Source organism: Lissotriton vulgaris, chromosome 7 (genome assembly GCF_964263255.1).
Source record: "Lissotriton vulgaris chromosome 7, aLisVul1.2, whole genome shotgun sequence".
Lineage (NCBI taxonomy): Eukaryota > Metazoa > Chordata > Amphibia > Caudata > Salamandridae > Lissotriton > Lissotriton vulgaris.
The window spans coordinates 1,030,901,739-1,030,926,260 of NC_141695.1; the positions used below are offsets into that span (position 1 = coordinate 1,030,901,739).

General features: G+C 47.4%; 1 protein-coding gene across 3 annotated transcripts in view; it reads left to right on the forward strand.

The window, feature by feature from the left end:
• ANKHD1 (ankyrin repeat and KH domain containing 1) overlaps positions 1-24,522 on the forward strand; it is a 1,478,908-nt gene that overhangs the window by 434,924 nt on the left and 1,019,462 nt on the right. For all 3 annotated transcript variants that reach the window (XM_086931463.1, XM_086931465.1, XM_086931464.1), the window contains exons 16-17: positions 16,273-16,418; positions 16,521-16,632. In XM_086931463.1, coding sequence (XP_086787589.1) covers positions 16,273-16,418; positions 16,521-16,632 — 258 coding nt within the window. The remainder of the gene's footprint in view (positions 1-16,272; positions 16,419-16,520; positions 16,633-24,522) is intronic.

Here is a 24,522-nt window from a genome sequence, read left to right on the forward strand (position 1 = left end):
TCTATAACTCTACAAATCCTATCCAAACTTCGACGCGATCTCCATCTATTCGATTGCGGTCGTTGACCCGGCCGCAGGGTCTATTGACGCAGCTGGGTCTACGGCTCATGGAAAGGACGCCGTTCAAGAAGTGTGGAGCAAAATTCCCATACAGCGACCATCATAAGGTCTGCAACCTGTGCCTCTTGCCGCAACACGTCGAATCCAGCTGCCAGGCCTGCGCCTCTTTTCGATCAAAGAAAACTATCAGTGATAGCTGGGCTCGAAGACCCATCATTGCGCAGAGATCAGCTCCGGAACCAGTGGACATCATCGATGAAGGCCCAAATGTCCCAGAAGAAGATTCCGAAGAACTCGAAATCGTGTCAGTGGCCGAGGACTCCAATGACCCCATCACTCCTGGTCAACGGGTGAGTACTGCTGCCCCTTCCCCAACCCCACCACCACAACAAAAGACACTGGTCAAGACTACGCCTGCTGGCCCCAGTAACAACCGAAAACATGCTTCAGAAGCCCCGCCTTTGAGCCCGGCTCTGAAGAAAAAATATGAGCCTTCCAGTAGCTCAGTACTGAGCAAACCATATGTGATGGTCCCCCCAGGCGCCTTCGATACCGAAGCCAAAAGGACACTCTGCTCCGTAATCGGTTTCGATTGCATCCGCGCCAAAAGATAAACCGGGTCCGAACACATCCAGGCCTACTGATAGACCAGCTTCGAACGCTTCCAAGCCTAAACATCATGATCTGGCTCCGAAACAAGTCTTTGGAACCGAAAACAATGCCGAAGGATTCTACCACGCCTCCTAAGGCCAAAGACCACAAAACTAAACCACGCTCGGAACCGGAAAAAAAAAACGGTGCCGAAAGTGGTTATCAAAGAAGAGGAACTGTTTCATCCGGATCCTGTCGATCCCAAACAGAAGAAAATCCTCATTGATCCCAAAACAGGACATGTCATAGTTGTGCCATCCCACAGCAAGAACTCACATACTACTGTAAAGAAGGACTGTGCCACTTAACCCATGCCTCCTTCTCCTGTACATCCTTCTAATCGACTTCCTCCCCCCAAACCAGCTACACCACAGACTATAACTTCTCCACCACATACACCACCACGAAATGATGATGATTTGGAAGGGGGATGGGGGATGGGGTGGGGGGAGAGACCCTATGGACCCATTAACAGATCCACAGCCTATACCCCAGGTTGACTGGGACATCAATGACCCAATAGACCCATTAAACTTCCCAAGCCCACAGCCATACCCAATTAAACCATCTCCCCCAGACGACAATATTGGTTTTAGCCAACTCATTAATAGGGCTGCGGTTTTTCATGGTGTGACTATGCACTCGGACACACCAGAAGAGGATTTCCTTTTAGAGATGTTTGAATAGTCCCAAAGATCCGTACAAATTTTACCAATGATCAAAGGGGTCATTAAACATGCCCCTGAAGTATTTAAAAATCCGGTAAGAGCCAGGATTTTAAACCCTAGAATTGATAAAAAAAAATATAAACCTGCCCCAAAGACCCAGTCTATATCAAAGGACAACTACCTCTAGACTCGCTAGTAGTGTTCAATGCTAGAAAGCGTGCTAATTCACAGACATCAGGGGATGCATCATCCCCAGATAAAGAATCCAAACTGCTAGAAGCAAAAGAGTAGCTGCGCAGGCGGCCAATCACTAGCGCATAGCTAGTACTCCGGCATTACTGGCTAGATATGACAGGGCTCACTAAGACCAATTAGAGACCCTATTACAACATTTGCCAGACCAATATAAAGCCCAAGCAAATGACCTCATTCAAGAGAGGATATTAATAACAAATGCCTCCATTAAATGTGCTCTTGATGCGACACACTGCTTCAAGATCCAGTAACACCAGTGTACTGCTCAGACGACATGCATGGCTACGCATGTCAGGCTTTAAGCAAGAGGTCCAGACAACAAATTTCAATCAGCCGTTCAATCAAGAACACCTTTTTGGACCGGCTGTGGACACAACTCTTGAAAAAATGAAAAAGGACACAGAGTCTGCAAAGTCCATGGGAGCCTTACAGTCTCCACAAACACGTAGTTCATTTCGTCGCTCCTTTTATAGAGGAGCCTCAAAAAACATCAGTACAGACACTTCATCCTCATTTAAGACTACCACTCTAACATCCCCCAACAGAGGATATTTTAGAGGAGGTTATAGAGGAAATAATAACAAAGGCAGAGGACGAGGTAACAATAACACTCGTACCTCCCCTGCCTCAAAACAGTGACTTCCCTCCACTCCTCCCAGGTCATTCCACTCCGGTCGGGGGAAGATTATCACAGTTCCTACCTGCCTGGAATTCCATCACAACAGACAAGTGGGTAAGTCAGATTATCCAATATGGTTACTGCCTAGAATTTACAGCAACTTTCCCCTCCCCCCAACATACCACCCAAACAGCGTCCCATGTCCACAGAACATCTTACACTGTTAAAACAAGAAGTTCTCTCGCTGCTTCAAAAACAAGCGATAGAGCCAGTTCCCTTGCTTCATCAGAATACAGGAGTCTACTCCCTGTATTTCCTAATCCCTAAAAAGGATGGGACTCTAAGACCAATACTCTTATCTCAGACCCCTCAATCTGTACATACACTCCGATCACTTTCACATTATCACTCTCTAACAAGTGCTTCCACTGCTCCAACAGGGAGGCTTCCTGGCCATGTGTATAACCACAAAACCCCAGGGTAGACCTGAAGAGGGGAACTAGATGCACGGTGCAGGAGAAGCAGCCACCAGACTATAATTATCATTTGTGGTAAACGGACTTCCTGGCCACACTAGATCTCAAGGACGCATACTTCCACATTCTCATACATCCTTCTCACAGGAAGTATCTAAGATTTGTGGTGGACAGACAACACTATCCGTTCAAAGTCCTTCCATTCCGGAGTAACCACCCCACCCAGAGTGTTTGCCTTGTAGTAGTAGCGGCGCACCTCCGAAGACAACAAATTCATGTATTCCTATATCTAATCGACTGACTAATATAAGCCAGATTATGACCACCAGTGTGCTCTACACACTCATCAGACCGTACAAACACTCCACGACTTGGGATTCACAATCAACTACAGCAAGTCGCACCCCCAGCCCGCTCAGATACAACAATATCAAGGAGCCACGATAAACACGTATACAGCTCTAGCATACCCCAATCCATCCAGGATAGCCAGTATACAAGCTCTCATTGCCAAATTTCAGACACAACACTCTCTCCCAGCCAGAGTGTTCATGCAACTAATATGCATGATGGTGTCTTGCATCTTTATTCTACCATATGCAAGACTTCAAATGCGTCCCTTGCAGGAATGGCTAGCACATTAGTGGAATCCGGCTCAAGGACAACTTACAGATCTGGTGTTGGTAGACAGCCCCACACACCGCTCTCTGCAGTGGTGAAACACAACAAACTTATCCAAGGGCCGGCCGTTCATCGAGCCAGTCCCACAGATAGTTCTAACACACGGATCACTCACAGGATAGGATGGGGAGCTCATCTCCTCAATCACACCACTCAAGGCAAATGGACCACTCAACAGAAAGTGCTCCATATCAACCATCTGGAACTATTAGCAATATTCCTAGCACTGAAATCATTCCAACTCCATGTCCAAAACAACTTACCTCATCCGGATGGACAACATCACAGCCATGTATTACATACAAAAACAAGGAGGAACACATTCTCTTCTGCTGTACCAGCTCACACAGAACATTTGGAGGTGGGCCATACCACAAAACATATACCTCCTTGCAGAACATCTTACAAGAGTTCACAATCAGATTGCAGATCTGTTAAGTCGACAGACACAACAGATTCACAAATGGGAACTACATCCTCCAGTTCTTCTACCATTTTTCCAAATGTGGGGCCAACCAGACATAGATCTGTTTGCCACACACAAAAACGCAAAATGCCCAACCTTCGTCGCCAGGTCTCCACACCTGCTGTCCAAGGGCAATGCGATATGGATGAACTGGTCAGGCAGATTTCTGTACTCTTCTCCGCCACTCCCACTGATTCCATTAGTGGTACGCAACCTCCGACAACCTTCTCTAAAGTTGATCCTAGTAGCTCCCACATGGGCACGTCAACCGTGGTTCACCACACTGTTGGAACTCTCACTAGTCCTACACCAAAAACTACCCCTCTCTCTCTCTCCATCACTACTAACGCAGAACCATGGAGACTTAAGGCATGCTGATCCAACTCTGCTGAATCTAGCAATCTGGCTCCTGAAGTCCTAGAGTTCTGTTACCTTAACCTTCCGCCGAACTGTATGAACAACATTAAAGAAGCCAGACGACCTACCACCGGACTTGCTATGCAGCAAAATGAAAGATTTGCCATTTACTGCACTAACAATCGTATCAATCCACTGGATGCATCCATCCAGAACATCATTTGCTATTTGCTACATTTGCAAAGATGACATACTCATTCTTACATCTACATCTAGTAGCACTTGCTGCTTACTTATAAAACAGACAACACTTGTCATTTTTTAGAGTGCCAGCAATTAAGACCTTTATGGAAGGCCTTAAAAGGATCATTCCTCCTAGATTACCACCCTCTCCCGTGTGGAATCTCAACATTGTACCTACTAGGCTCATTGAACCCCCATTTGAACCTTTGCATAGATGTGAACTTCAGTTCCTCACATGGAAAGTAGGTTTCCTTATCGCAATCACCTCTTAGAAGAATAAGTGAGATCCAGGCTTTAACTATTCAATAACCCTTCTTACAAATAAATCGTAACAGGGTAGTTCTCAGGACAAATCCAAAATTCCTTCCTAAAGTCATCTCTGCTTTTCATCTTAACCAATCAGTAGAATTACCAGTGTTTTTTCAAAACGTAGCAGAAAGAGCTCTTCACACGCTAGACGTCAAAAGAGCTCTTCGTTATTACATTGACCAAACTAAACCCTTTTCAAAAACAAAACAATTGTTTGTAGCTTTCGCTCCACCTCATAAAGGTAATCCCATCTCTAAAGCTGGGATTGCAAGGTGGATTGTTAAATGTATACAAATATGCTACCAAAAAGCCCAACGCACATTAACAGTTACCCCTAGAGCGCATTCAACATGCAAACTAGGGATTTCTATGGCATAGTTAGGGAACATTCCCCTGGAAGACATCAGTAAAGCAGCAACATGGTCTACAACACACACCTTCACTAAGCACTATTGTGTTGACGTACATGCCAAGCAACAAGCATCTGTGGGCCAAGCTGTTCTTAAAACACTTTTTCAAACTACTGGAACTGATGTAGGTGACCACCGCTAAGGGAGATACTTCTGTACAGTCTAGGCAAAGTGTACTATCTGCAGCTGATATGCGTTGAACTGAAAATGCTACTTACCAGTATGCATCTGTTCTTGGCATGTAGAGCTGCAGAGTAGTACACGCCCACCCGCCTCTCCTGGACCTGTATCTATTCCAGTAATATCTTAGTGAGATATACACACATGGACATCTTTTTTCTTTTCTACTAACTCCATCATGGCGACTAACAATCTAAGGATGGAGTTGATACCCATGTGCCCTATCGTCCAAGGGAGCAGTCCCTTATCTCGTGACTACAAAGACTTCTTCCAAAGCAACAACTAGGTGCAACCATCCGTGACCATCACCAGATGGCGATCTAATGCAAAGTGTACTACTCTGCAGCTCTACATGCCTTGGACAGATGCATACTGGTAAGTAGCATTTTCCATCTGAATGAGTGTTGCATTTGCACCCAGCTGACATCTTGCTCACAGTGGCCAGTAGACACAGTGCCATATTTAAAACTGAAAAATCGTTAAAAAATTTTTATAGGAGAGATAAATTTATAGGAGAAATTTTAAGTGAAGAAAATGTTTCTATCAAACATTAAGTCTTATTGCTTTGCTCCTCTTTCAATTAAGCCAATTTGTCTTAATGTTTTATGAATCATGTTTCTTCACTTTAAATTTCTCCCATTTACACAAATGGCTGTTATTTTCAGTTATATATATTGCAGTGTCTACAGGAACTGGAACAAAATGCCAGATTTTTGTAAACGTAGCACTTCGAAATGTGAGAAAATTAAAATGCTTGGATTTATGGAATCCATATTAACACAGTTAACTCTTCAGTTTAATTTTCTCTCATTTTAAAGTTTTTCATTTACAGACAGCCGGCATCATGCTCCCAGTGGCTGGTAGACACTGTGCCACATTAATGACTGAAAAATTCAGCCATTCTTTTTTTTAAATGGGAGAAATTTAAAGTGCAGAAAAATATGACCTATTATGAGCATTTTTGCAGAACAGATTTACATGTAACTGTGCCACATATTGTTTCCTCTGCCACAAGTACATATGACATAGATTCCCAGTCACCAATGCAAATGTATGCGATGTATACACACTCACATGTTCAGACATCTCCACAGACCACACTCTCACTAACTTGATTTGCAGTCCTGCGCCCCTATTCAAAGTATTTTGTTCAAACCATAATCTCTGGGTCTTTAGACTTAAAGTGAAGCTGTGCATGGGGGTGTCTGGTAACAATGAACAAGATGCTGGTCCTTTAATGGTTCACGATGATTCTCAATGAGAAGAAGTAGCTCCCACTATAGACAAATTTGGAGATCCCTGCTTTGGCCTGACCTCTAGAATATTTGAAATACAGTAACAAGTTTTTAACCTATATGGATAATCCATCTTTCTCGTCCCAGGCGCCAGCCCCTGCAAAAGCCCACCCTTAACAAGTCCATTTTGCCATGGGTTCAGCAACTGCGACAAATAGGAATGGATACAATGGACACCCCGGCATGCACCTCTTTCAATAGGGATTAGCAATGACTTTATCCAATTGACCCATATCTGTGCAGTGGTGTTCCTTTATAAAATGTTGACTTATCTTAGAAAAAAAGCCCTATATTGTATGTCTTCAGGATGTGATGTGAAATAAATTGACCCAGATATGATAATATCCTTCTCAAAATCGAGAAGGACGATTGCAGCAAGCCCTTATAGGGTGTTCAACCGCTTCATGACGAGGTGGACTGTTCTCTGATTCTCTTAATCAAAAACCAGTTGTGTAACCTTTTTGATCACAGTGGACTGGCGTAGTAATTGCTTTCACTAATTGAGATGATTGGTAAGTAAAGGGCTGATTTTAGATAATCTGGGCAGATGATGTGAATAGTTGTCTTTGAGATGTGGAGATAAAAAAATAGCTGATTTAACCACCTTACTTAGATATGGAACAAGTGCAAGACATGCTTCTAGAGTCATGCCTAATGATGTGGCAGGTAGTGCAGGTGAGGAACCTCCAAGTTTTAAAGAGTCTAAAAGGAATGGGGCCAATTGTACCCTAGAGCGCATTTAAGTGGCAAGGTAATTCCATATTTGTGGGAATTTGAAGAGGAAGATTCTCTTGCATCCATGTTTGTAGCTTGGATTGGTAGTTTCTTAAGATGGGAATCTAATCAGTCATTATTTTTAGGTACATTTGAATGTCCTCAGCATTATTTAGGATCAAGCTTCATAGCTCCATGTCAAGAATGAATAATTTGGGTAGTATAGAATCTGGCAAGCAGCACCTACCATTTTGGTATTGGTGGAAGTATGATCTCCACCGTGTGAGATACCAGAAGTCTGGAATGTTTAGAACAAGCATCGTATCTGGTCTCTGAAGTTCCTGCAGTGTTAGTAGTTGTCTACTCTGTTTTATATAATTCAAGGCTGCTTGAAGGGCTTGTAGAACATTTAAGCAGAAATCTCTTTTGTTAGGGAAATGCAGTACAGTACATAATCCAGCATCTTTTTTTTTTTTTTTTTGGTGTAAAACTTTTATTGACGGTCATCATCCAAGTAACAGCAGTACAGTTATACAATAAGCATGACGTGAGGTAAAAGAACATTATGTACGTTTACACAGCTATTCAGCCGACAACCCTCCGGTCCGGCAGCGCATGGTGAGGATGACACGGCAAATCTTTTAGGATGCATTTTTCGGAGCCATGAAGTCTTACTTTTTAAGTCCATTTTTTTTTTTGTTTGTTCCTTTTTATGAAGATAGAAACCAAACCAAACGTAGTGGCTCATTTGTAATGAATAGACATAAAGCAACATGGAGAAAAAGGGTTACTAGTAGAACACGCCGACCCCCAACCCCCAGGCCATACCCCTTCACCTCCAAGCACAGTGTCTATTGAATTCTCAACAACCAGGTTACATTTCCAATCCCACCCCATGGCACCCTACAGGTTAATCAATCATTTCCTCCTCATCATCCGAGTCTTCGTCTTCATCCTCCTGCAGCGGGTCGCACAGGTCCCCTCTGTACCTATTCCACGCCTCCCATACCTTATTCCATTTCTTTGGGTTCGCTCTGAGTTTATAGACAGTTCTTTCAGTTAGCATCAATTTGTCCATGGTCTTGCACCATAACGCCAGAGTAGGTATCTCCGCCACCCCCCATCTCTGCGCCACATCGCGCTTAGCCACCATTGTACCAATCGTGACCCACTGTTGTTGTCTGAGGTTAAGATCAGTGCCCTCCCATATATTCAAGAGACAGAGGCGTGGCTCCGGTGTGAGGGAGGTATCAAGGGCCTGTGAGATTGTGCGCATGACCTGTTGCCAATACCTAGCGATGAGAGGGCAATCCCACAGCGTATGTAACAATGTGCCGTCCTCCCCACATCCCCTGAGACAGTGAGGGGAATCAGCCCTGTGTATTTTATGTAGGGTGGTCCTTGTATAATACACTCTGTGCAGCACTTTTAACTGTATCAGCCTGAACCTAGCCGACACCCCAGCCTCCCTTCGAGACACCATAGCAGCATTCCAGTCCGTCTCATCCATAGCTCCCAACTCATCCTCCCACTTTTCTCGCAGTTTCTGTATGGGGTCTGGAAGATTATTCAGCAGTTTGCGGTATGTGAGTGAGGTGGCCCGTGACTGTAGAAATTCCGTAAGAAGCCGGTCTTCCAGGGGTGAGGACTCCGGGACCGTAGTCCCTGGTTCCAACACCGCCAGGAGAGCGTGCCTGATTTGGATGTATCTGTACGTTTCAGTGGGGCCTAAGGCATATTGTTGTTGTAGTTGTTCGAAGGGAATCACCCCTGCGGACGACCAGAGATCCCCCACCGTAGAAATGCCTATATTATCCCACTGGGTGAATCCCTTACTGGTCCTGAGGCAGCCCAGTTTCTTGGTATCCCAAAGCGGGGTAAGCTTCGTGATGACCCCCTTCCATTGTAGCCTAGTGAGCGCTTTGTACCATAAGGTGACTGTATGTTTGGTAGGGCCAATCAGGTCTTTGAGGAGACTTGGGTTGTATAAAGGGGCCAACAGACTTTGCGTTCCCAGTTGGGCCCTGTCAGCCAGATATGCCGGGTCATCGTGCGATGCATGGAGCCACTGGTTGAGTACCTTGAGTTGAGATGCCCAGTAGTAGAGCTGCACATTTGGTAGCGCTATTCCCCCATCGTACCAACCGCGGTTAAGTTTGAGGTGAGCTATTCTCGGAGGACGCTCACCCCATAGCAAGGTGGTGATAACTGCGGTGATTCTATGAAAGTAGGAGGGCGGGATTACATCTGGGGTATTTTCCAAAACGTACAGGAGGCGCGGAAGCGCCATCATTTTAAACAGGGCCGCGCGGCCCAGGAGCGTGAGCGGCAGGGATGACCAATGTCGTACTTCTGCCTTTAGACGTAGGAGGGGGGGTGCCAGGTTCCGGTCGTAGAATACGGCCGTATCGTTGGTGACATGGATGCCCAAGTACTTGAAGGAGACATCGGTCAGCACTAAAGGACAGTGTTCAGGGAGGACTGGCCAAGGGCCCTTCAGAACATAAAGGACCGATTTTGTCCAGTTAATAGTATAGCCGGAGGCCGAGCCATGTTTATCGCAGAGTGCCAGTAGTATCGGAACACTCGATTCGGGGGTAGATAAGTAGACCAACATATCATCGGCATACAATGATATTCTGTCTTCCCAGGCTTCCGTCCATCTAATACCCTTCAATAGTGGTGTCTTTCTAATAACAATCGCAAGAGGTTCAAGGACCAGTGCGAACAGTAATGGGGATAGGGGGCAGCCCTGGCGAGTCCCACGCGCTAGAGGAATCGCTCGTGAGATGTGGCCATTGGCCGCCACGTGGGCTACTGGGTCCGTGTAGAGTAGTCGGACCCATGATAGAAACTTTGGTCCGAAGCCCATCCGGGTCAGAACTGCGAACAGGTATTGCCACTCTACCATGTCAAAAGCCATTCTGGCGTCTAGTGACAAAATGGCCGCCGGTTCTTTCAGGGAATGTGCTCGTGCCAGTGCGCCGTGCACTCTACGGAGATTTAGCGCTGTACTCCTGTGCGGCATAAAGCCGGATTGGTCAGGGTGGATCAACTGGGAGAGATATGGAGTCAGCCTATTAGCAATCAATTTCGCCAGGATCTTCGCCTCTGCGTTAATGAGCGAGATCGGGCGATAAGACGTACAGTCCTCTGGAGGTCTGCTAGGTTTTGGGATAGCTACTATCGTCGCCACACGTTGGTCTAAAGGCAGTGTTCCGGTCTCACGGCAGTTCTCAAACATGGCCAGCATTGGCGGGCCCAGTGTGTCTGACATCAGTTGAAACCATTCGATTGGTATCCCATTGGGGCCCAACGCTCTGCCTGTATGCAGCGCACCTGTCGCCATACGGAGCTCCTCTACCGTGAGGTCCGCTTCCAGCTCGGTCATCGCCTTCGGTGATAATGTCTCTTCCTCTACACCTTGGAGTGCGAATGCTGCCGCCTCTGCCGTGACCACCACCTCTGGAGTGTATACCCCTTGGAAGTGGTCTTCCAAGAGGTCGACGATTTTAGGAGGGTGCGTGTGACACGTCCCTTCTCGGTCCCGCAACTGCAGAATGTGCCTGCCTCCGTCCCGTTTCTTGTCCAACCAGGCCAGTAATTTGTTGGCTTTGTCGCCCACATCATAAACTCTGCAAGCAGTCGACTCTATATGTTCTAACACCCGTCGACGGAGAAAGTCGTCATGTCTTTGCTGACAAAGGGACAGCGCGTGTCGAGTGTCTTCTGACGGTGCGGTCATATGAGTTACGTTAGCCTGTTCTAACTGCAGTTCCAGCTCTACCAGTTCCTGTTTTTGTTTACGTTTATGATCGGTTATGGTCGCGATTGCCTGGCCCCTCAATACCGTCTTGTACGCTTCCCATAGTATCGTCGGTGAGGACACCGAGCCGGAGTTCTCCTGGAAGTAATGCTTGGTGGCGGTTTTGAGGGATTTTCGGACCGGAGGGAGTTTAAGATAACCGGTGTAAATGGAATAGAGCGGTTTACGAGCCATGGTTGTGCAGGACAGTGTAGCGATCAAGGGGGAGTGGTCTGATATACCCCGTGGCGCAATCTGTACATCGGCAAATGTGAGTCTGCCACCCCCCAATGTGAGAAAGTAGTCAATGCGAGACAGGCAGTCATGAGTGGATGAGTAGTAGGAGTAGTGGCGATCAGTAGGGTGGAGCTGTCTCCAGATGTCAACCAGACCCTGTGCCTCCAAGAAGTCCCTGAATTTCGTTGGGCCAGTGGGGAGGGAGCGAACCGGAAACCTGTCCATGTAAGTATTGGCCAGTGCATTGAAGTCTCCGCCCACCAGCAGGTCCCCTTCCGGGAGTTCCAAAAGAAATTTGCCCAGGTCCGCAAGTGCCGATGAGTGTAGCGCTGGTGGGATGTACGCAGACACCACATTAATGGGCACGCCCTCCCATTGCCCACACACTGCCGCGAAGCGGCCATGTTTGTCTGTTTTCGTGGAGTGATGTATGAAGCGCGATGTTCTTTTCACCCAGACACCCGTCCCCCGGTACCCTGAAGTGAAGTCCGAATGTACTACCATGCGATATCCTCTCCTATCCAGAGCTTTGGTGGCTGCCCCCACTAAGTGTGATTCCTGCAGAAGGGCGATGTCACAGTTCAGTCTCTTAATACATTGTAGGACCAGTCCCCTCTTCACTTTATCTCCTAACCCCCGAACATTCCACGACATTACCTGTAACGGTGGCACAGACCCCACCCCAGTGTCAGGTGTTACGGTAGTAGGTCGTGAGAGATCCGCCATTTTGTAGTCATGCGTGCAAGTTGGTGTCCCATGGGGTAGAACGGAGCAATAGTGATCAAAGAATTTCCCAACCCTGTGCAATTATTCACACGTTTGTGCCATAGTAGCGTTAGAGGATCAGAGGCGACACACCCGGTGCCAGGAGTACGGTCATATGTGACTACTAGCAATTTCAAAATGAGGAATAGAGCCAAACAATTCAAACAAGCAAACCAACAGAACCCCCCCATTCCCAATACCCCCACCCTCCCTGCTTCCCTGCTACACGGACTCCAAACTGCCCGCCACCCCAATTTAGCAGAGTGCTTAAACCCATCCCAAAGAAAACACACAGCTACTTGCTCGTTGGGGGTGAGGAGCACTCCGGAATTAGCGACCCCTCGTACCCTCCACGGAGGCCCTCGGCCCAGTGTCCTTGGCGGTTCCAGCCGCAGTCCCAAACATCAATGTCTCGTATACGTGTTCATGGGTCCACCTCCTGATTTAGGTCAGCATCGTCCCTTACCGGCGAGCTTCTGCCACTGTTCGTACCAGCGTCCCCAACATCGTTTCGGTCAGGTTGATGTGAGCCGTTCTTAGTCCGTCCAGGGCGGCGAGAGTGGGAGGCAGGGCGCCAGCCATCCAGCCAGTCTCGTGCAGTTCCAGGGTTGTCAAAAAACCAGGTTCTGTTCTCCGCCACCACCCGGAGCCTGGCCGGGAAGATCATAGAGTAGGGGAGTTCACGTTTTCTAAGTTCCTTTTTGACATCCAAGAAGGTTTTTCGTCGCCTGGCCACCTCTGCCGTATAATCCGGGAAAAACGCCACCGTTGAGTTAAGGATTTTCACCGGTGGTGATACTCGTGCCGCCTGGAGGATGACGTCCCGGTCGCGGTAGTTGAACAGTCTTGCTAGGATCGGCCTAGGCGAGGCCCCTGGTTTAGGTTGACCCCCCGGGACTCTGTGTGCCCGCTCCACTGAAAAGAAGGCCGACAGACCTTTAGGTTGAAGATGAGTTTTAATGAGGTCCTCCACATATAAATCCATCGCTCTCACACCCTCAGTCTCCGGAACGCCAAGAATGCGTACATTGTTCCGCCTGGAACGGCCCTCCTGATCGTCGAGTTTATCTTTAAGGAGCTTGTTTTCCGCCATGACCGCTTCCATGGCCGTCTGCAATTCCGAGACATCCTCCACCAGCGATTTCGTGACAAGCTCTAGCGAGCCTACTTTTTCGGCCATCTCGTGGAAGTCCGCTCGGATAAGGGTGATTTCGGCCGAGATAGAGCCCACCGTCGTTTGGACCTGCGAGAGTGCCTTCATAACGTCATCCAACGTCGCCTTCTTCGTCCCTGCAGGCTCGCCTGGTTTTACGGGGGGATTTTTCCCGTCCGCCGGAGGGGAGGCGGTTCTATCGTTTGTGAATCGGTCAATACGAGTCTGGGTTGTACCGCCTTTCACACCTTTCCCGGCCATTGTTCGGTCGCGGAGAGAATACAGTTCGTCGGTTCGATGAGATATCAAGAGAAATCACCGTCACGGTGCGTTCCTCAGTTTAATGTGAAGAGGGCTTTCGTTGCAATGAGGGAGACGTCCCGATGGTCCTCGCAGGGCAGACTGCAGGACAAAGTTCGGATGGTTGTCTTGACCATCTGCGGGCACCCTTCCTATGAACCTCCGCTGGGTGTAGTAAGCAGTTTGTTTCTGGGCAGGGAGTCCACCCGCCGACCGTCACTCGATGTGGTCATCCAGCACCGACCACTTCCTGTCTGCAGTCGCCGAGCAGGCTGCACTTCCGGTCGGCCTCAGTCGCCACTAGAGTGCCCGGAGGTGGGCCTGTGTTCCGGTCGGATCAGCACTCGACGATAACTTCGTCGTCCAATTCACGATTTCCGTCCGGGAACCTGCTACCAGTTCCGCCCGGTCTCGGGCGTTCGGTGCCGCCGTTGGAGGTAAGAATTAGTCACAGATTATCGTGCGGATAGATGGAGAGGCCGCTTCCCTGCCGGAGCTAGTCCTCTATGCTACCGCCATGTTCGGCCGCCAGCCACGCCCCCCCAATCCAGCATCTTTTAATGTTGCTACTTCTATGCCAAAGCCAGCTCTCAATTTTGATTAGTTATTGGCCAACAGGCGTTCTTTCAAAATAAATGTTTTAATTAGTTGCCTCCTGTTTTTTTCTGTAGCTTTATGTAACTACAACCTGCTGCCAAGAAGAATAGTTTGGGGTTTGGGTGAGATTGAAGATTGTGGAGTGTTCTGGCTGCTTTTTGTTGATCCAAAAAAGACGGGCCTAGAGCATATGTCCGTTACAAAATTAGCATAGGAAAATGTAAATGTAGTATACTTGTAAAGCGCACAGCTGCCCCAGCAACGGGGCGTCCCGGCGCTGTATAACCCTGTGTAACCCTTCCTGGCTCTCCCTGTGAGATGCCCCTCCTGGGCACCCCCAAGGTGAAGCCAGGCATCCCAGTGTTGTTGGGGCCGTTGTGGAGATTAAGCAAGCTATTGCCCAGAGTTGCAGCGTGGGACCCATGATTAGAGTAGGCGCTGAGGCGAGAATTATCGAGCCCGCAGACATTGAGGCCAAGACCCTGCCGTGTCGGGACTTGAACCCTGGTCCCGGGCCTGATCTCTGCTTCAGAGTCTGCCGCTCTAACCAGTGAGCCACACATAGGAAGCTGCACGCGAACCCACGATCCACAGCTCAAGCTGTGGATACGAGGGTTCGCGTGCAGCTACATTAAGGCACAATGGCCACATGACTGATGGGCAGCATGGGTGTACTTCATCGTTTGATATCATGATGCACTTCCATTTTTGACTGAAGACGTGGTCCTATATTTTGAGTCTTTTTGTGATTTTTGTATCCCTGAGGGTCTATTATTACGTTCTGAGGACAACTGGGCTTGCGGGTCGAATTATACAGATCAGGATACTCTTCTTTACCTAACCACGATTTGGGTTGTGATAGTTCACAAGTGATGATAGGAGGTACTCGTGCTAGAAGTTGGGGACACCAGTGATAGTGATTGTTGTTATAGAAGCAACTCACTTCCTTGCTTCCTATGCTAATTTTTTAACGGACATATGCTCTAGGCCCGTGAGCCTGAATCAGAGGATCCGTTGTTCCTCACGAATATACAGATGTACCTTCATCCTTTGTTTACACAAAGATTGGGTGAAGATTAAAATATATGAATTTTCGTGGCCTACTATGATCTGGGACCACCTGTACCCAATGTTCACGAGATCGAGGCCTGACGAAGTTCCATCGGAACAAAACGCGTTGGCTGAGGCTTTTAAAAAAAATAAAATTGAATAAAAAGAACTTAATAATTGAAGATTTTGGAGACCTGTTTAACATTGCTTCTTTGTGCACCTTCTTTTTTGGATAAACGCATGGTATCTGTAGAACAGTGGAGCAAAAGTGTGGCAAGCTCCGGACGTGTATTGCACATTATCATGACTGAATTGTGAAACGAAGAGATGGAAAAGGCTATCTAGGGTCAGCTGCACTGTTTGTTGTTGGATGTTCTGGCTGCTTTTTGGTTTGACTGTGATAGGGCAGACCTTTAATAACCAGCACTGAGGATGGGGCATAGTCCACCCACATGTTTTCTCCTCTGCGTAGTAGTGATTGGTCAGAAGGGGTCTGCTTCCGCTGAAAATGAACACAAAGTTTACTTTTGCGAAAGTTCATGCTCAGTACTGCAGGCCTGATTCGGTATGGTGACAAGCTAACAAGCAAGGTTATAGGCCTGATTGGTTATTTGGAAAGTTATATCAGATGCCATAGGTCTGATCTGCCTATTATGAAAAGATACCACAAACACAGTAGTCCTGAAATATGTATTGTGAAAAACACAGGTTAAAGACAAAGGGGCTTTTTTACAACAGCGAGCTAAAATCTGTAGATTGATAATTAGTTGCATGACGTACTAGACTTCTGTAGTCTGCAAAGGTTTTGTATGTGGTTAAACCTACAAAAATCTGAAGTAAAAATAGATGAATATTAATTTCTCAAGGTTCCTATTACAGATAGACATTAACCATCAAGAGTCTCCTTTTTAACCAGTTTCTGTTTACTGCTGTTAATATTTGAAAGGAATAACAATTGAATAAATGTGTTTGTTTTTTTAGCGGTAAATAACAGAGTGCCCAGCATATCAAATCATTCCCCACTCTCTGCAACGTCCCCTGTTCCAGATCTTGGTTCACAAACTGCATGCAGTGTGGCAAATCAGCCTGTGCCTCCTGCCTATCCTACAGTTGATATAGAAGCACATGTAAGTAATTACTTACTGGTATATGATCCATTGCTCATTCTTTGAATGTTTTTTGCTTGCTAAAAAATAACTGAATGCCACCTATTTTTTTAAATTGTCTAGACTGAAAGCAATCATGACACTGCTTTGACCCTGGCGTGTGCAGGTGGCCATGAAGAATTGGTATCTGTATTAATTGGTCGTGGTGCTAATATTGAGCATAGGGACAAAAAAGGTAAGCTTTTACAGTTACTTATTTTTTAAAAGTCAGTCACAGTATACAGAATTATGCTCTTCCTTTCTATAACTTTTTTTTAAAACTGTTGCTTATACCTTTTGTGCAAACACTTCTAACGCGTACTGTGTGCATATTAAATGAAAACTCCTTTGTTTAAATCATTCCAGTTCCTTTTTTTATCTTCTGTTGTACAGAAATACCTCTAAACTCTATTACTACTTTTATTTTGCTTTATTCGCATGCAGGCATAATAACTATTCTGATAAAGACTTCTAACGGCAGAGGTCTCAACTTTTTATTAGCCAACATTTGTCTGCCTGGATCCAGAAATTTTTTTCAGCAGTACCTCTGCACACCATTAGGAGCGCTTCCTGGCTCTGTACTGATACCATTCCGCTTCGGAAATCACTGGTGCAGCCTATATAGACGCAACTCCACTGGGCTGATGCCTGTCCTCTTATTTCTGTGCCACCAGACACGGATCCGAAGCTCCCTTTTGTCTTTTTGAGACCTTCTTTACCTCCAAATTTTGCAGTGTGAAAGGGAAATGTAACCTCCCAAGATGACCAGTTTTTACCCTGTAAGAACTGTTTCAAGCAGATGTCTGTGACTGATTCTTATCAGTTTTTCCTCTGGTGAAGTCATGTCTCTAAGGCCTGTAGTAACTATGTGTTGATGAAGCCAAAGGGGATTTAGGACTGCAAGGCTCTCGCTGCCAAGAGCCGCAAGTCTCAATGTTGAGATCGGTCCAAAGGTCGATTTCTTTCTCGGTCCTGTTCCAAAGCCAAAGTTGAAGGAGTCAATCCTGAGGTGAATTATTGTCTCACTCTAAATCTTCGGGTAAGTTGAAGAAAAAAATCATTACACATCTAAGCATTACTCTATCTCTTTCAGCTGATCTTGTGCTCCAGAGAAGGTGCAAGGGTGTCACCATACCAGTCTATCTCGCTCCCGAAATTTGTAAACTTAAAATTCAACCATGCAACTTTTCCTGGCACCACCCACGTTTCTGGGACCATGTGCGACACTGAGGCAGATCCAAGAGTTCCGTTAGGTCTTGCTCTGACTCTTTGGATCCCTTCTGACTCCCTCTGGCATGCCTTTAGTCCTCAAGGAGTTGCAAGACTTGCATCTGGGATACTGCTTTTGGGTTTACGTTCAGCGCCAGTCGGACTCTCCAAATCCACCTCTGGGCCTCCTGTACCGACTCTGCCTCTATGCTGGTGCCCCGTACATTGATGCGGATTCAGGTGAGGTGACCCATTTGGCTCGGTCTCCAAGTTGGCGTCACTACGACCTTGGCTGCGCTATGTTTCCATCAAACCACAACCTCCACTGCTTGCCTTCCCACCTGTGCAATGAAGATCCCATATATTGCACTCCTTATTTTGTATGGATTCCGACAATCATTATGATGCAGGTGAGGAAACTGGCTAACCCTACCATGAAGATAATTGGTAGTGAAGAGGATTGGCCAGTGGCCTGAACACATGTCTTGGATCTGGCCTCCTCGTGCCCCCAGGGTCCTGCCACTGAAGAGGGTGCTTCTTTTGCGGTGGTCATGCGGAGGGGGCTGAAGCAATCCATCTCTAGCTCCCCACTTTAGAGGGCAAAACCAATGTCTTTCCCGAAGTGCTCCAGCTGGGTCAAACTTCTACTTAGCCCCTACTACCTTTTATCAAGGCGCACACTGACACTCCTGGACTCCCAATAAATAGTCAAATTGCGAGACACCACTGACCTGCTCCGGGGCGACCGTGCATTTTTGTTTCACCACCCCTCTTATGAGAGCTTAGTGGTGCAGGAGTCTTACCAGTTGGACTACTCCAATTACCTTTCTGGCTGTTGACCACCACCCCCTATAGGGAGTCCAAAACAGTGGAGGCCTTAGAGAAGAGGGTATTTTCTTTCGCCCGTTTGATCATCAGGTCTATCAATGCCAGTGGCCTGCTGGGCTGCTATACCTAAGTTGTTTAGGATTCGGTGGCTGAAGTGCTCCCAGATGGTCCTAGAAGACCTCAAACCGTTCCTAACCCAAGTTATAAAGGGCAGTTGCAACGCAGCCACATTAAGAATACGTTGTTAAATGGATACAGATGATTCCATAAGGGGCGCATCTGGCACCAGTTCTGCCATTTGTAGGAAGCTGGCTCTTTATGTGATAAATCAAGAAGTTGATATACCTTGTATATTGTATAGAGTATAGGGTTTTCCTTATGAGTGAACAGGGGCTTGTTATGGAATCCCAAAGTGCTCTCTTAGGATTAGTGTAATCGAGCAGCCTTAGATTTAACAAATAGGAGTACAAGATATTTGCAACTACACACAATGATTAATAAACAACAACATGCCTAAAGGAGAGCCACACCAATTTATACAAATAGCAAAAATCTTTGTTTAGGCATTAGAGAAAAATATTTCAGGTAAATATGTTTTCAAATATAAATTATTTTCAGTTCCGAAAGTGGATGCAGTGCAATTTTTGAGTTCTGCAATGTTATCCTTTAGACGGAAGACCAAGTTCTGCAAATTTATACAATACATAGACTTACAGCACCAATCTCCAGGAGTTAAATTGAGTGATTTGCAAGGTCCAAGGCAGAACCAACAGTACACCACCAGCAGCACAGGGGTGGCCAGGTGCAGGGTGCAAAACAGTGTCAGGAGCCAGATAGGTTTTAATGGGAATCGATCTCTGTAAAAAGATACTGAAAGTTCTATCTAGGAAGCCAGTTGGGGTGAACTGATAGGGGAATTCAAGGCCTCCGACGCTTGGGGGGGTGTAGGAACACCTGGGGTCCTCTTCTCCACGGCCTGGGGGTGACCGATGCAGAGGTGTTAGGCGTCTGGTTTTTCTTACCTGGAGCAGTCTCTGTCGAGAGGACCTGCATGCAGAGGCTGCATGCGAGGTCTAGAAGTCCATGAGGGGAGAGACCACGATAGATTTCAGCTCTGGGGAACCTTGTTGGCACCAGGTGCCCATTTCAACTCTGGCCAGAGACGACCGGTGCAGTGGTGGCTTTGGGTGTTGGGTATTTGCAGTTCCGGAGGCCTCTGACTCTTTCTGTTGTAGTCTTGAAGGATGCATGGAACAGTTCCGCTGTTCTTTGGGAGGTCTCTGTATTTGTTGAAAAGCACCAGTCCTCTCCGGTTTTGGAGGTACACATCTGCAAGATGAGTCCTCTTTGGCAGAGAGGGCAGACAGGACAGCAGGGCTGGGGTAAAGTCAGGCGCTCTCTTCAGCCTTCTGCAGCTCTTCGTGTCTTCTTCCTTCGTAGGTTGTCAGGATCTGGTGCCAAGGACCTCCCTAAATGCTAAATTAAGGGCCATTAGGGGAGTGTACGGTAGTAGCCAGTGGGCTAATGACCCTTGGATTCATTATGCCCCCTGTATAACCACTTCCCGTGGCAGGTGGGCATAACCCTGTCCCAGAATTCCCAAGTACGCCATCACAAAGATGGCTACTTCTGGAAAATCGTGCCCACCTTAGGGGGTGGTACTAGCCAGGAGGTGGCATGCCTATATGACTAGCTACTTTTCCCACGTGTCCAGGTGCAAAAGGGGATCTGAATGGGTGGGGTCGGTGTTTTAAAATTGCTTCCCTGGTCACCTGCACTGACTGTAATAGAACTGACCAGCACTGGGGCATATTTGCTCATGTAGGTTTGCTCTCACATGTAGTACTAAGCACCCTGCTTTGGGGTTACTTACAAGTATCACTTGCAGTGGTAGAGGACATGGCACAATAGGATGTGTGTCATGTCGTCTTTGTCTGCACCAAGACACACATCCATCAATATGAGAACAATCAAGAGCAAATGCAAAACAGATGCCAGACCCACAACAAACAATGATAAAGAAAACCCCCAATGCAACAAAAAAGGAAAATAAATGATAACATGAAATCATAAGGAAAGAACATCCTCAATCACAATGCTTTGTCATGCACAGAGCGTAACCACAGTGCCAGTCTGTATACCCCGTGTTCTTGTGACAATCACGCTGCTCCCATCAGTGGACTCTCCAGCCACAACCATCCCATCGTGCAGCTCGCTTCTCGCCAGTACTTCAACCAATGTCCTCCTCAGTATGTGCAAGCAGATACAGCCTCAGAGGCTCCCATATATTCCTCGGCCTCGTCGATGGGGGCACCTCCTCCGCATAGACTTTGAGGCTATCCCGACAATACATTAAGTCGGTAAGCCAAGCTTTAAGGATAGGTTGTTTGCCTCTCCCCCACGTAACTACCACCCTCCGAATAGCCATAACGCAGCGCCAGACGCACAAACATGCCTTTCGCCCCCTTAACATGTGGCACACAGCAGAGTAGACATACTAGCGGCGTACAAAGAAGATCTGCGGCGACCATCTCGCGCAAAGTACACATCACAGCAGTCCAAAAAGCAGCCACCGTCTGGCAGTTCCACGCTATATGTAAAAAGTCTGCATTATCTTGACCGCACCTGTCAAACCTCGCCGTGTCACGCAACCCATATCTATACAATCGTGCTGGGGTGCAGTACACCTGATGCACATACTTAAAATGTATGATCTTAAGATTTCCATTCATACATAGCCTGCCAGTCAGCCCACATATAAACCTCCAGTTATCTTCAGATATGTCAACAGTCAGGAATGCATTCCACTTGGCCCAGCTCTTATCCTCGCCCAGCACCATTTCATCTTTAATAAGTCTATAAAGTTTGGAGATTAATCTTTTGTTATTCGGCACGGTGAGGACAGTTTGTAAAGACATCATTGCAGGGGGCTCGTCCGGAATGGCAGTGTAATGTTCTCGGGCCGCACGTCGCAAGCGATGTATCGCGAATTGGAAGAGCAGCGACTGATTCACAATATGACTCAGGTCATCCTGTCTGATAAACTTGACATTGGGGAACACGTCTAGCATATGGGAAATGCCTGCCTCCCTCAGCACCCTCAGAGACGGGGCCTCGTGTGTGACTGACAATTGTGCTTGATACTCTAGGCGCAAGTCCGGCGCATACAACGGTAACTTTTGTGCCAGTTTCCCTATCCGCTGCCAGGCCGACACCGTAACATCCACCGCGTTGATCTCTGACTTTGGGGTACCCCTCGAGTGATGAGTGACCACACTATGCAGAGGAATCGGATCCGCATCCCCCTCTTCCACCGCAACGTGCGGCGTGAAAGCATGAGGCCTATACCAATAGTACAGGTATTGAGCCTGTGCGCTCAAATAATATGCATAGAAATCCAGCGCCACGAAGCCACCCTACTCATACCCCTGTGTAAGCACCGATCACTGTACTCTCGCCTCCTTTCCTCCCCACACCAGTCGAAGCAAGTGGCCTCGGAGCGTTTTAAAGAAAGACAAATTAAGCACTATGGGCACACACGAGCAAGTAAAGGAAGCAGGGTAATACCACCATCTTAATGAGTGCGAGACGATCCGCCAATGACAAAGGTAGTTGCAACCAGGTTTCGACCACACTTTCTAATTTTGAACATGCCCTGCCATATTTTCCCGAATCACCACTGCCGGATCCCGATGCACCCACACTCCCAGATATTTCACCGGGTCTGCTGACCAGACCAGTGGAAACTCCAAATCCAGACATGTAGTCCCAGTCATCAGCGGTATTATAAACGACTTCTCCCAGTTAATGTGCAGCCCAGATATGCGGCCAAACCGTACATACTCCCGCAATAACTGCGCCAGATATCGCGACGGTTCACGCACAAACAAGAACATATCATCCGTGTAGAGTGAAATCGAGACCGGCCGGCAGTTAAAATTCAAGGCAGATTCTCTATGTCGCTGCCGAATGACGCAGGCCAGTGGTTCAAGAATGATCGCAAATAGCAGGGGTGATAGGGGGCAACCCTGTCGAGTTCCACGTTCAATACACATCGCGGCAAACGTCAGCCCACCAACTCTCACCCGTGCCGTCGGCGCCGTGTACAGCATAGCTATCCACTGAAGAATCTGGAGAGGGAACCACATACGCCGCAAGACCCCATGCATATACTGCCATTCGACCGAATCAAACGCTTTGGCAGCATCCAGTAACACTGCCGCCGCCTCTAATTGTGGATCTAACACATGGAACATAGAGAATAGTGTGCGCAAGTTATGCGAAGTGGATCGTTGAGGCACAAATCCGGATTGATCCAAAAGAATCAGACCCTGCATCAAGGGCTGTACCTTAGTTGCTATAATTTTCGCTAGGATCTTGGCATCAATATTGATCAGTAATAATGGACGGTAAGAAACACAGCGCTCCGGGGGCTTATCTCTCTTGAGTAAAGTAACTATGAGTGCCTCTCTCATGGATGGGGGGAGCACTCCTGCGTCGTACGCCTCAGCATATACCTCTAGCAGATGCAGTGCAATGAGATCAGAAATTCCACTGGCAGCCCATCCAGGCCCGGCGCCTTGCCATTAGCCAACGCTGCGATAGCCGACTTGACGTCCTGTTCATCAATTGGAAGACAAGGATATCGACGCTGCACATCTGACAACCAAGCACATGCTATGTCGTCCAAATACATATCGCATTCTTCCGCCGGTAGCGGACCTCGCGTGCTGTACAAATCCTTGTAAAAGATACAAAATTGTTCCTTTATAGCCACTGGAGTGTAATGCTCACCACCTTCGTCATCCACTATTCTATCTACATGTGTCTGCTCCAATCTCTCCTTTATCTTGAACACCAGCGTCCGACCCGGCCTGCCTGCCTCCCCGTATCTCCTAGCTACAGATCTGCGAGATATATATTTTATCTCCGCTTCCGCCTGCGAGTCATACTCTTTCCTGTATTCGTCCCAACGTGGATAACTCGGGACGGATAGCATAATCCCTCTCCAGATCCTAGAGTTCCTCCTCAATTCTTTGCAAACGTGACTGTATGTCACGGAGTATCCCCGCAGCTGTTCCAATACATACCCCTCTAATGGTGACCTTGAAGGCCTCACACAGCGTGGCAGCTTGATCAACCGTGCCCTTATTGTTTGTGAAATATTGTTTGATTGCATCATGTACAGTTTTATCATACACAGGATCTAAAAGCGCCTCAGCGCGCATTCGCCATGTAAAAGGACGTCTGACTCCAGTCGGAATTTTCAACAGCAGGCGTACCGGGTTATGATCCGACAGCGTGCGGGCAAGAGGCGCCACCTCAGCAACCCATTCCATAAGCTCATCACCTATCAACCAATAATCCAGTCGTGACCAACTCCCATGCATGGGCGTAGCATGCGTACCTTCTTGTCTTCCTGGATTGCGTTGCCGCCATACATCACACAACCCAAATTCTTCCATAGCTCTCAATTCATTCGCAGCTACTCTTGGGGTTCGGTGCGTCTCAGGGTTCGATTTATCCAATTGTGCATTCAAATATGTATTCAGATCCCCCCCCCCCCCCCCCAAATAAATGGGGCATCAGGCCATTCCCTCAACCGCTCACAAACACGCGCCACGCATGCCAGATCGTCCACTATGGGGCCATACATATTGACAATGACAACCAATTTGCCACTCAGCTTCCCGCACACCACAGCGCATCTCCCCTAATCATCTGCATATGAATGCAACGTCTGAAACTCCACCCCCGTTTAATAAGATCAGCACACCTCGTGCATAGGAGGAATACGAGGCAGCCAGTCGATAGCCCGCCCATCTGTCAAGCACCCCACAGGACGCATTTGGAGCGAGGTGCGTCTCTTGCAACAGTGCAACCTGTATTCCATGTCTATTAAAATATGCGAGCACCTGGCGCCCTTTCTTGGGGGAATTGAGGCCCCGAACATTCCAAGTCAATAGGGCATAGTCAGTAGCCATTAACATTCAATAGGGTAAACATAGCAGCTCTTGAGCGATAGTCCCCTCGGGAGACATGACAGTCA